The sequence below is a fragment of the Oncorhynchus tshawytscha genome, linkage group LG14 (assembly GCF_018296145.1).
Source record: "Oncorhynchus tshawytscha isolate Ot180627B linkage group LG14, Otsh_v2.0, whole genome shotgun sequence".
Lineage (NCBI taxonomy): Eukaryota > Metazoa > Chordata > Actinopteri > Salmoniformes > Salmonidae > Oncorhynchus > Oncorhynchus tshawytscha.
The window spans coordinates 53,987,360-54,001,109 of NC_056442.1; the positions used below are offsets into that span (position 1 = coordinate 53,987,360).

The window sequence follows — 13,750 nt, forward strand, 5'->3', positions numbered from 1 at the left end:
GACAGACAGATAGGGAGGGAGGGAGACAGTCAGATAGACAGGGAGGGAGACAGCCAGATAGACAGGGAGGGAGACAGCCAGATAGACAGGGAGGGAGGGAGACAGCCAGATAGACAGGGAGGGAGACAGCCAGATAGACAGGGAGGGAGACAGCCAGATAGACAGGGAGAGAGACAGTTAGATAGACAGGAGAGAGACAGCCAGATAGACAGGGAGGGAGACAGCCAGATAGAGAGGGAGGGAGGGAGACAGCCAGATAGAGAGGGAGGGAGGGAGACAGCCAGATAGAGAGGGAGGGAGGGAGGGAGACAGCCAGATAGACAGGGAGGGAGACAGTCAGATAGACAGGGAGGGAGACAGCCAGATAGACAGGGAGGGAGACAGCCAGATAGACAGGGAGGGACACAGTCAGCTAGGGAGGGAGGGAGACAGTCAGATAGACAGGGTACACACATACCACTGTCTTTGTCTTCTCACTACAGTATCTCACTGACCTCCAGCTCATCATTGTTCCACACTATGGATGCATTGTTGATAGTCATCATGGCATCTGGGGCTGCTGTGCTGTTGAATCGGCCAATCGTCACGTAGGAGATCTCCCCGTCACCTTTCACTTGCCAGTTAATGATGTCATAGTAGCCATCCACATCTCCGTCCAGGAAGAATAAAGGTTCTTTGGTGTGGGGGACGTGGAACCACACGTTCTTCAGGTAGTACATCAACTAGAGGAGAAAGGAGAAGATGGATGATATTAAACCTACAGCGGTTACAACCAAGATGCAACTACAAATGCAGGCAGGCAGGCAGGCAGGCAGGCAGGCAGGCAGGCAGGCAGGCAGACAGACAGACAGACAGACAGACAGACAGACAGACAGACAGACTGACCTGCCAAGGCTCAAATTTGGTGATGTCAGCACAGCTGTTGTTGTTGAAGGGCCCCTGGCCAGGCTCACAGATCTCCATGTTATGCAAGGCATGGGCCACAGTGTACACAGCCTTATACACACTGTAATACATCATATCGTCATCATCACCCCCATCACCGTCATCCTCGTTATCATCGCTATCACTGTCGTCATCATCATCATCATCATCATATCTACCTGTATGTGATGCGTAGCTGGGTCACGTCAGAGTAGGTATTATTCAGTTTCCCCAGGGACTCCTGTCCCGAACACAGACCCTCAGGCACCCCTCTGACTGCCCTGGACAGGCTTGTGTTGCCCCCCACTGCTGTTTTCGCCATCCTCAGTGCCCGGCCGTAGTCCAGCGTGCAGTTGAACGCCGTTTCCCAGAATTCCTCAGTGAGCGGGTTGGAGTAGGGGTCTATGTTTAGCAGATGACGCTGGAGACCGGGGATCTCAGCACGCTTCAGACCGAATCCCAGGGTACCACCCAGCAATGAACTCACCTGGACACAGAAAACACCCAACATATCAGGGAACACCGCTTTCCAATAAAAATGGTCACTCTGCTGACTCTAATTCTATCGTCCCTGTGACCCCTGGTTGAACCTAACCATTAGTTGACCCCCTCACCCCAGGCTGGTTGATGAGTGCGGAGGTGACCCAGGCCTCGCTGGCGATCCAGGTGCGGTTGGTGACATTGTGTTGGATCAGCTCCTGGATCAGAGGGCTCAGGTCCACATCAGAGGAGAACACAACAATGATTTTAGCTGTCGACTCCACCACAGTCTCCACAATACGCTGGATGTCCTCTGGAGAGCTCACCTGCACAGGACAGGAAACAGTAGGGAGGACGGGGTTCCAAAACTTTATTCACTTGTTTATGGTACAAGCAAATTGATGGAGAGAAATTTGGGGAAATAGACAGAAGAGAGAGAGAGAAGAAGAGAGAGAAGAAGAGAGAGAGGAAGAAGAGAGAGAAAGAGAGAGAAGAAGAGAGAGAGAAAGAGAGAGAATAAGAGAGAGAAGAAGAGAGAGAGGAAGAGAGAGAAGAAGAGAGAGAGGAAGAGAGAGAAGAAGAGAGAGAGGAAGAGAGAAGAAGAGAGAGAGGAAGAGAGAGAGGAAGAGAGAGAAGAAGAGAGAGAGGAAGAGAGAAGAAGAGAGAGAGGAAGAGAGAGAAGAAGAGAGAGAGGAAGAGAGAGAAAGAAGAGAGAGAGGAGGAGAGAGAAAGAAGAGAGAGAAGAACAGAGAGAGAAGAAGAGAGAGAGGAAGAGAGAGAAAGAAGAGAGAGAGGAGGAGAGAGAAACAAGAGAGAGAAGAAGAGAGAGAAGAAGAGAGAGAAGAAAGAGAGAGAAGAAGAGAGAGAAGAAGAGAGAGAAGAAGAGAGAGAAGAGAGAAGAAGAGAGAAGAGAGAGAGAGAGAAGAAGAGAGAGAGGAAGAAGAGAGAAGAAGAGAGAGAAAAGAGAGAGAAGAAGAGAGAGAAGAAAGAGAGAGAAGAGAGAAGAGAAGAAGAGAAGAGAAGAAGAGAGAGAAGAAGAGAGAGAAGAAGAGAGAGAAGAAGAGAGAGAGAAGAAGAGAGAAGAGAGAAGAGAGAGAAGAAGAGAGAGAAGAAGAGAGAGAAGAAGAGAGAGAGAAGAGAAGAAGAAGAAGAAGAGAGAGAGGAAGAGAGAGAAGAAGAGAGAGAAGAAGAGAGAGAAGAAGAGAGAGAAACAGAGACAGAGAGAGAAGAAGAGAGAGAAGAAGAGAGAGAAGAAGAGAGAGAAGAGAGAGAGAGAGAAAGAAGAGAGAGAAGAGAGAGAGAAGAAGAGAGAGAAGAAGAGAGAGAAGAGAGAGAAGAAGAGAGAGAAGAAGAGAGAGAAGAAGAGAGAGAAGAAGAGAGAGAAGAGAGAGAAGAAGAGAGAGAAGAAGAGAGAGAAGAAGAGAGGCAGAAACAGAGACAGAAACAGAGACAGAGAGAGAGACCCTGAGGGCTGTGATGTAATGGAAACAGTAACCGGTCACCTTGGGCAGAGTCTCAGAGAAAGAGATGCAGACCCCAGCCTCCTCCACCTGTTCCTTGAAGGCCTTGATGCCATACTTCCCATAGTCGTCGTCCGCGGCGATGGTTCCCACCCAGGTCCAGCCGAAGTGCAGCACCAGGCGGGCCATTGCCTCAGACTGGTAGACGTCGTTAGGGATGGTCCTCAGAAAGGTGGGAAACTGGAACTTACTGTCCAACACAGAGCAGGACGACGAGTAACTCACCTAGAGACGAGGAGAGAAGGATGAGAGAGGGAGGAGAGAGGAAGGGAGAAGAGAGGGTGAGAGAGGAGAGTGGGAGAGCGAGAGAGGAGAGAGGGAGGAAGGAAAGAGGGAGAGGAGAGAGGAGGAGAGAGGGTGAGAGAGGGAGAAGAGAGGAAGGGAGAAGAGAGGGAGAGGAGAGCGAGAGAGGAGAGTGGGAGAGCGAGAGAGGAGAGAGGGGAGAGGGAGGGACAGGGAGAGAGAGAGAGAGAGAGAGAGAGAGAGAGAGAGAGAGGGGGGGAGAGGGAGGAGAGAGGAAGGGAGAAGAGAGGGAGAGAGGAGGAGAGAGGGAGAGAGAGGGAGAAGAGAGGGTGAGAGAGAGAGGGGAGAGGGAGGGACAGGGAGAGAGAGGGAGAGAGAGGGAGAGAGAGGAGAGAGAGAGAGGGGAGAGGAGAGAGGGGGGAGAGAGAAGGGAGAAGAGAGGGAGAGAGGGAGAGGAGAGTGGGAGAGGAGAGGGAGGAGAGAGGAAGGGAGAAGAGGGAGAGAGGGAGAGGAGAGTGGGAGAGGAGAGGGAGGAGAGAGGAAGGGAGAAGAGGGAGAGAGGGAGAGGAGAGTGGGAGAGCGAGAGAGGAGAGAGGGAGGGAGGAATGAAAGCGGGAGAGGAGGAGAGAGGGAGAAGAGAGGGTGAGAGAGGGAGGGAGGAAGGAAAGAGGGAGAGGAGAGAGGAGGGAGAGAGAGAGAGGGAGAAGAGAGGGTGAGAGAGGGAGGAGAGAGGGAGGAGAGAGGGAAAGAGGAGAGAGGAGGAGAGAGGGAGGAGAGAGGGAAAGAGGAGAGAGGAGGAGAGAGGGAGGAGAGAGGGAAAGAAGAGAGGGAAAGAGGAGAGAGGAGGAGAGAGGGAGGAGAGAGGGAAAGAGGAGAGAGGAGGAGAGAGGGAGGAGAGAGGGAAAGAGGAGAGAGGAGGAGAGAGGGAGGAGAGAGGGAGAGGAAAATGTCCACTGGATTAGGCCACACCCCACCTAGACAGATATAGGAGCTGCAGTGAAGAGAGAGTCCATGTATTAATATGTGGATAGACAGAGATACCTGGGGGAAATAGTAGAGTCCCAGTATGCGTGCGGTGGCGATGGACAGGTCTGACCCCCCAGCCCCCACTAGAGCGGCCAGGGGAGCCCCTGTGCCACAGCGGTAGTTGGGCACGGCCTCTTCCTGCCCCGTCAGGTAGGTGAGGGTGCCCTCCACAGCCTTGGAGATGGTGAAACAGGAGTCGTAGATGACATATCCCAGGTCTGTATCGGGGAGGAGGTCTGTCCGCTTGTTGATCTCATCAATGGCGAAGAGCATCGTCTGAGTCCAACGGAACGTCCGGAAGTTAAACCTGGATGAGAAGTGATGATGATGACGGTGATGATGATGATGGGAAATAGTTAGAAATAGTAATAATAGTAGTAGTTACCATCTTGAATAGTGCTGTATCTGCAATATATTATAAAAGGTAGTGAAGTTAAATTCCACCGCCACTAGAGGGCGACAAACGATCACAATATTGGTGGAATGACAACAAGCCCAGATCATCATCATTTAGTTTATTGGCTAATATAGGAGCGGTTCAGATCTAGGGGGCTGAAGGGAGAGTTTAGGGATGATGGTGGTTGTTGAGTCACCGATTGGATGAGGGAGCAGGACCTTGAGGGGAGGAGGAGGGGGGTGACTCAGTCGGGAAGCAATTCCCAGAATGTTCTGGTTCTAAATAACATTCACATAATATTTGAAATACAACAGGACTAACTTACTCTAATTTCGAAAATGTTCCCACATTCACACCGTCACTCTCTCCACCTCTCAATCCAGTTTAACTGCCTTAAACTCCTGAGTAATATAACGTGATTGTATCCCATGACACTAAATATTCACCGGTACTCACCCCTCGCATCCCAGGGACAGCGGCACCGAGGAGCTGTTGGTATTGGCTGAGGCGATGCGGCGGTGAACGGGAAACATCCCTCCCACGACCACCTGTTTCTTATCTACGTTCCTGTAGCCGTTCAGGTTAAACTTGGCTTTCAGTTTACAGGTGGACTCCGCCGAGATGGACGCGTGAAAGTGAAGAAAAGCACATAACACACACAGTAACCGGTATTTCCAATTGAATCCAGTATTATCCATGATGTGAACGTGTGGTATAAAGTAGCTTGTTCACCGTGTCAGGCTCTGAAGAAACAGTATCAGGACAAACAGGTGCCTCTGCCAAATCCCAGGAGATGATTATCGGCAGTGTTGCATATCATCATTTGACAAAACAGACTCCTCATGGAGACATGAGATAAGCAAAAGGACTGTTGAGGTTCATAGATTATGAACATTATTGAATGTAATAAATTAATGAAAATAATTACATTTCACTTGTGTAATAAAAATAATAACTAAGAATTGAGCAGGTCATAGGCCTAGGCTATATGCGCTTTAGTGTTAAAGTATATATTGTGTCGCTTGCATTACTTTATAATAGCCTATAGGGTTTTGCATTTTTGGCCTTCTAATCAAAATTACAAAATTATAAATTAAGGACACATGACAGTAGAAGTGTAGGCTAAATAACCTTGTGTAAAGTGGGACGCGTAATTATGAGTTAGAAAATTCAAAATAAAGTACCAATGAATTGTCTGGCATGTGATTGTCTGTCTGTATTCATGTTAACGACATAACACAAAGCGCCACGGGGCTCTGATTTAATTGGCAGCACCATGTGGTGATCTGCACTGGAGATGCGGATGAGCGCTCACGGGACATTGGCCTTAATGCTCAGTAATTACCTCGGCATAGTGTATCGTTTATTCCCGAAGCGTCCTCTGGGTCTCTCGCTGCCGTGAGTCTGAGCTTGTCGACACTTGTCCTTCAATCATCAGGGAGAGGAACACCTGAACCCCCGCGGTGGAGAGACACCGGTGGGACAGTATCGCTGGCGGTGTTCAGTTTGCACAAACAGGTGGCTTCTGGAGTTGACACTTTAAGCCTACTGAAACCCAAATTTATTGTAATAAAACGCACACCATTACAATACATATTTAATGAAGTAGACTTACATAGGCAGCACATGTTTTTATGTCCTAAAAATGTCCTAAATAAATAAGCAACATTAAAACAGAGTCTCAAACCTGGGTTCTGAAGAGCAGGGACTGTGCCAGAACAGAAGCAGTTGGATATGCAGATATGGGTTATACATTTTAAAATAAATTACAAATATAGTTTATTTATTGCCCTATCGTGATGGAACTGTCCCCAACGCTATACCCTAGACACTCACCTGAGGCGACGCATTCAGTAAGGATAAGTCCTTATCTGTTTTTATGGGCCTACTGTAAGTAGCCAATAGGCAGCTAAAACAGAAAGATAAATGCGGTCAAAGATCTACTAGAGCAGCAGCGCTCCCTCAAGATTCTGAGCCTGCCTCAAGATTCTGAGCCTCCCTCAAGGTTCTGAGCCTCCCTCAAGATTCTGAGCCTCCCTCAAGATTCTGAGCCTCCCTCAAGGTTCTGAGCCTCCCTCAAGATTCTGAGCCTCCCTCAAGATTCTGAGCCTCCCTCAAGATTCTGAGCCTCCCTCAAGATTCTGAGCCTGCCTCAAGATTCTGAGCCTCCCTCAAGGTTCTGAGCCTCCCTCAAGGTTCTGAGCCTGCCTCAAGATTCTGAGCCTCCCTCAAGATTCTGAGCCTCCCTCAAGATTCTGAGCCTCCCTCAAGATTCTGAGCCTGCCTCAAGATTCTGAGCCTCCCTCAAGGTTCTGAGCCTCCCTCAAGGTTCTGAGCCTCCCTCAAGATTCTGAGCCTCCCTCAAGGTTCTGAGCCTCCCTCAAGATTCTGAGCCTCCCTCAAGATTCTGAGCCTCCCTCAAGGTTCTGAGCCTCCCTCAAGATTCTGAGCCTGCCTCAAGCCAAAACCCCCAGATGGGTGAGCATAATACCCAAGGAATTTCTCCAAGCTGCTAATGAGAACCTTGATGACCTTGTACCTAGCCGAGAGGGGGCAAATTATTGTGGCCCTGGTGGCACAAAATAAAAGGTCTGACTGCACAGAGATTCTTGGGGAAATGGACACAACAGCATGTGTGTGTTTCCGGGTCGGGGGGTGTATCTGAGAACCATCAGCTAGGACTTGACATTGGTTAATCAAATCAAATTTATTTATATAGCCCTTCGTACATCAGCTAATATCTCAAAGTGCTGTACAGAAACCCAGCCTAAAACCCCAAACAGCAAGCAATGCAGGTGTAGAAGCACGGTGGCTAGGAAAAACTGCCTAGAAAGGCCAAAACCTAGGAAGAAACCAAGAGAGGAACCAGGCTATGGGGGGTGGCCAGTCCTCTTCTGGCTGTGCTGGGTGGAGATTATAACAGAACATGGCCAAGATGTTCAAATGTTCATAAATGACAGGCATGGTCAAATAATAGGTCTGGGACAGGAAGCACGTCCGGTGAACAGGTCAGGGTTCCATAGCCGCAGGCAGAACAGTTGAAGCTGGAGCAGCAGCAAATCTTCCATTCTTGGTCAATGTTGCATGCCTTCTCAAACAGCTACAACTGTATTTGCATTCACACATCAAGTCTTCTCTTGAGTTGGGCTCAGGGATGGAACAACTGTTGAACATCTGAGCTTGTGGTTGTTTGTGGTGGGAAAGGGGTCGTGTGTGTGTGTGTGCGTGCGTGTGTGTGTGCGTGTGTGTATCTCCCACATCTGTTGCTATGGGGTAATGATGTTAGGGACAATACAGGATGAATCACAATCATTGTTTGCTAAAATAATTGCTTGCCAAAACTGTAATTTTTGTAAATGTTATTCCTGGTCATAGATAACAATCCTTCTCATGATCTGCCTACATTATTACAAATAGTATTTGTTAATTGTGCAAATTAAGATACACAATATATTTCAATAACGATATAATACAATCGAGGCGAGGGCGATGGAAATGCTTTTGATGGTTGATCTACTTCTGTTCTGTGGGTGTGCTCTTTTCCAAGGATGGGTCCCGGTCTCTCAGGGGCCCTGGGATCCAGGCGGGACAGGGGTGGTCTGCCGGTCACTGGGATGACAACCCAAATTAACGGGTGGAATAGTAGAGAACAATTGTTGGAGGTTTTCTTAGCAGCAATGCAAATATCATGGTACAGCTATTTGGACACTCAAACACTCCGGTAGTTTGTTTTTAATGGTAAGTTTACAAACATATATTATGATAAACAGAGTTGAAACTTGTATCTCTTTATGGTAAATGGTGAAATGGGTATAGCCAGTTATAATTGTAATGGTTTAGCAGATAATAAGAAAATACATTATTTACCTGGCTCAAAGAGAAGGAATATAATATATTTTGCTTACAGGAAACTCAAACAATTTAATATGACGTTTTGTGGAAAATTGACTGGGGGGGGGGGTATACACTTCTCCCATGGACTAAGAAACTCAAAAGGGTTGATGATATCAATTCATAATTTTTGATCTGAATGTGAAAATTGTCCAAAACAGATCCACAAGGTAGATGGATGATTTGAAACGTGTTATTGGACTGAATGATGTGACTAAACTGTAACCCTGGATTGTAAACTGTCATGGTCAAAACATATCGATAGCTAAAAATGGGGAGAAATATGTCCGTAATAAAGCGCTGTTCTCTGTAAACAAAGCAGGTCCTACAGGCCCTAGTTGTTTCGCACCCGAATACTGTTCAGTCGTGTGGTCATAAAGAGGGACTTAAGTAAATTAGAATTGGCTCAGAACAAGGCAGCACGGCTGGCCCTTAACAGTACACCGGGAACTAACAATGATATGCAGGCTAATCTCTCATGGCTCAAATTGGGAGAGAGATTTACTTCATCACCACTTGTTTCTGTAAGAAGTGTTGACAAGCTGAATGTACCGAGCTGTCTGTTTAAACTACTAGCACACAACTCAGACATCCATTTATACCCCACAAGACATGACACCAGAGGTCTCTTCACAGTCCCCAAGTCCAGAACAGACTATGGGAGGTGCACAGTACTACATAGAGCCATGACTACAGGGCTGGATGGCCTACCAGTGGAAGGATACCAAACTCCAGGGCTAGATGACATACCAGTGGAAGGATACCAAACTCCAGGGCTGGATGACATACCAGTGGAAGGATACCAAACTCCAGGGCTGGATGACATACCAGTGGAAGGATACCAAACTCCAGGGCTGGATGACATACCAGTGGAAGGATACCAAACTCCAGGGCTGGATGACATACCAGTGGAAGGATACCAAACTCCAGGGCTGGGGCTGATACCAAACTCCAGGGCTGGCATACCAGTGGAAGGATACCAAACTCCAGGGCTGGATGGACATACCAGTGGAAGGATACCAAACTCCAGGGCTGGATGACATACCAGTGGAAGGATACCAAACTCCAGGGCTGGATGGCATACCAGTGGAAGGATACCAAACTCCAGGGCTGGATGCATACCAGTGGAAGGATACCAAACTCCAGGGCTGGATGACATACCAGTGGATACCAAACCAGTGGAGGGCTGGATGACATACCAGTAACAAACTCCAGGGCCATACCAGTGGAAGGATACCAAACTCCAGGGCTGGATGACATACCAGTGGAAGGATACCAAACTCCAGGGCTGGATGATACCAGTATAAAAATGATTACCAAACTCCAGATACCAGTGGTATAACAAACAGGGCTGGATGACATACCAACTAACCACTCCTATAAAAATGATTATCAGATACTCAACCAGGTCTGATTTCAGTATTACTGAAACAGGATCCAAGAGGTGTATATATGAAGATCCAGTACATTTTTTTTAAAAAGCCCCCTTACACAGTGTTGTGATGACAAATTTCTAGCAAAATGTATAGCGCATTGAATTAAAAAGGTATTGCTCGGATATTATTCATTCTAAATCAGACAGTTTTTTTTTTTTTTACATGGACGATACATTGGCCATAATTTAAGACAAGTACTGGAAACAATAGAACACTATGAAAAATCTGGGAAGCCAGGCCTGGTATTCATAGTCGACTTTGAAAAGGCTTTTGATGACCTACGACTGGAATTGATATATAAATGCCTGTAATATTTACATTTTGGAGAATCTATTAAAACAATGGGTTAAAGTTATGTATAGTAACCCCAGGTGTAAAATAGTCAATAATGGCTACTACATCTCAGAAAGTATTTAAACTGTCAAGAAGAGTAAAACAAGGTTGTCCGCTATCGGCATATCTATTTATGATTTCCATTGAAATGTTAGCTGTTAAAAATCAGGGCTTAAAAACAAAAGGTGTCGTTGATGATTCCTGTTTTCTTTTAAATCCACAATTAGAATCCCTCCACAGCCTCATAGAGGATCTAGATACCTGTTCTAACATATCAAATGATGTGTACTTTACTGTATTGGATAATGCAACACCAAAAACATTTATTTTTATTTTTTAAATACTACTTTTATATTGCTGTGTAGTTTACCAATGAAATGATCTGACGGGGATGTGGATATACTCGGTATATATATCCCAAAATAAATTCTCACTACAATACATTTTCATAGAAAATTTGGGGGGGAAAAAAATAAGATCTTGCTACCATAGAAAGGAAAATATGTCTATTTGTGGAAAGAATTACCCTGATTAACTAAAAGTCATATCTCAGTTTAACTATTTGCTGATGGTCTTGCTTACACCTAGTGACATGTTTTGAAATAATACAGTGAATTCAGGAAAGTACTCAGACCCAACTCTGGAGCACCGTCACAAGTGACCATCAGGTTCTCGGTCATCTCCCTGACCAAGGCCCTTCTCCCCCCGATTGCTCAGTTTGGCCGGGCGACCAGCTCTAGGAAGACTCATGGTGCTTCCAAACTTCTTCCATTTAAGAATGATGGTGGCTACTGTGTTCTTGGGGACCTTCAAGTGAAGGGGTCTGAATAGCTTCCGAATGCACTGTACACTGTGTGTATGTACAGCACCAGTCAAAAGTTGACCTACTCATTCAAGGGCTTTTCTTTATCATTACTTTGTACTATTTTCTGCAATGGAGAATAATAGTGAAGACATTAAAACTATGAAATAACACAATCTTGTATTAACCAACTAAAAAAAAAAGTGTTAAATCAAAAATAAATTTTATATTATTTGAGATTCTTCAAAGTAGCCTTCCTTTGCCTTGATGACAACTTGGCACACATCTACTTCCCTAACTACCTCATAAGTCTAAGGATGTAGACAGACGAGCCAGTAGAACTTGAACTCTCACGACCTTCCCGACCCAGAGGCACGTGCAAAGGTTCCACAGTCCCTCGCGACGGGAAGTTCGATGCCAGACATCAATTAGTCGCGCTCCGGTCTCAAACCTAATAAGAGACGCCTGTTCTCGAGGACACACATATATATATATATATATATATATATATATAGTATTCTGCTACAAACAGAATACTAGATAAGTATTGCGAAATACAAACATTAAAACATCTGTTGGTTGTGAAAATAAATCTAGACATCTTTCAATAGTTGGCCAAGAGTGTGAGAATACAGATTCAACATGGACTTATTTATTAAAGCTTGGTTTTTCATTATACAAATGTCATCGTGAAACTGCATGTGACGGCTTGTTGTGAGGCACGTTACTGAGGAAAAATGAGCATTGATCATTTTAAAAACAAAATTATCTGACAGAATTGCATAACTTAATCATTTCAATATTGCAGTAAAATCCAACTATAAAATGAAACCCATAAATTTTAAAGCCGTTTTTTTTGTTTGTTTTCCAAGTAAACATGTGTATCATAAAATACCACAAGTAACAGACAACACAGAAGGAGGGACATTAAGAACAAGTTGCAAATAAGACAGTTTCAGGAACAGATTCATTTTGCATTGTGTATTTTGCTGGTATAACTAAATAATATCTAAGGTGAGGGGTACAAAGTCAAACACAGAGGCATGTAAAATCAGTATTATCACACAGTAAAACATGACCTACAGGCTGGACATGGGGCAGACAGGGGTCCTTAAGACGACTCGTTTCAGGCCCAGTAAAACGCTGAGTCCTTGGACTAGCTGAGGACCATCTCATTAAATGAATGTTGAAAGCATTCGCAGAACCAGGTTACTGGGAATGCCTATTTGGGGACTCCTCTGGTAGTTGAAACGTTCAAGACGGCCACTGCCGGTCTTCAATTTGACCTTTGACACTATAAAAAAAAAAAGGGGGGTGGCTCCGTGATTGGGGTTTAAAAATCCGTCAACAGGAAGTACATTCCCTTCGCGTCAGGAAAGCACCATGGCTTTATGGGTAAAAAGAGAAATGTGCAAACGTTGCTCCTACACACCTGTAGGAGGTGATAACAACAAAGATGACATTCACACATCAATTAGACAATACTAACATCTGAATTCATTGTCAGTCCTCTTGTTTCTCTGAAAAACATGAAGAAAAATGAAACAAAAACAAAGGAGGAACGAAGAAACAGGCACCCGAAGAAACAGGCACCCGAAGAAACAGGCACCCAAAGAAACAGGCACCCAAAGAAACAGGCACCCGAAGAAACAGGCACCCGAAGAAACAGGCACCCGAAGAAACAGGCACCCGAAGAAGAAACAGGCACCCAAAGAAACAGGCACCCAAAGAAACAGGCACCCAAAGAAACAGGCACCCAAAGAAACAGGCACCAAAGAAACAGGCACCCAAAGAAACAGGCACCCACCCGAAGAAACAGGCACCCGAAGAAACAGGCACCCAAAGAAACAGGCACCCAAAGAAAAGGCAGCACCCAAAGAAACAGGCACCCGAAGAAACAGGCACCCGAAGAAACAGGCACACAAAGAAACAGGCACACAAAGAAACAGGCACACAAAAAAAAACGACAACTCGTCATTTTGGGGATTTCCCACACAGTGTCACACATCTGTGATAATAAACTAATATTTTCTGTTGACCGCGGTCGGGTAGCTTAACCATCACCATTTTGATTTAAGTGGATCGGTAACAAGAGATAATAACCCAGATCTAATTTCACCACGGCTCGTCTACATTTGGCAAAATGAAAAGTAAAGTAAAAAAAAAAATACTAATTGGTCACAGTTTCTCTGCTGAATGACTTTGGGCAGGCAACCCCTGTCTCTTTGTACAGTATACAGTTGAAAGGTAAATGGATGAGTAAAAATCCTTTTGGGACAAAAAAAAACAAACATCAGGAGTGTAACAAAAAAAAGCAAACATAAAACGATGGATGACTTTTTAAACCACTGGCTAGTTGCTGCTCTTCCTTCTCCGTTATGTCATACAAGTATGTCGTTTTTGCTTTCTTCAGTTGTTGGTCTCACGCTGTAATCTGAGGCATACCGTGTACACAATCCACTTCCTGAACTCCTTAACTCTTGACCTCAACTGGCGGTTTCCAAACAGGAAGCGGCACTTACACCAAAAAAAAAAATGAAAAATGTATTGTCACGCACGAAGAAACGGATCCAAAAAGAAGGGTGAATAGTCATCATATCTATTCAACCACCTCTCCCCAAAAAATGAAGGGGGGCAGAGTGGCAGCTTCAAGTGTGCGCTGATCACAATACTGCCTGCTTTCCACGGGAATGTTCTA

At 45.5% G+C, this 13,750-nt stretch overlaps 1 protein-coding gene across 1 annotated transcript in view; it reads right to left on the bottom strand.

The window, feature by feature from the left end:
* The window catches only part of LOC112237101 (vomeronasal type-2 receptor 1), a 14,124-nt gene extending 8,662 nt beyond the window's left edge, over positions 1–5,462 (bottom strand). The window contains exons 1-7 of the mRNA XM_042297678.1: positions 5,047–5,462; positions 4,209–4,500; positions 2,907–3,149; positions 1,539–1,730; positions 1,104–1,411; positions 886–1,006; positions 495–722 (exon numbers count right to left, since the gene is read on the bottom strand). Coding sequence (XP_042153612.1) covers positions 495–722; positions 886–1,006; positions 1,104–1,411; positions 1,539–1,730; positions 2,907–3,149; positions 4,209–4,500; positions 5,047–5,288 — 1,626 coding nt within the window. The 5' untranslated portion in view covers positions 5,289–5,462. The remainder of the gene's footprint in view (positions 1–494; positions 723–885; positions 1,007–1,103; positions 1,412–1,538; positions 1,731–2,906; positions 3,150–4,208; positions 4,501–5,046) is intronic.
* Positions 5,463–13,750: the final 8,288 nt, after the last annotated feature.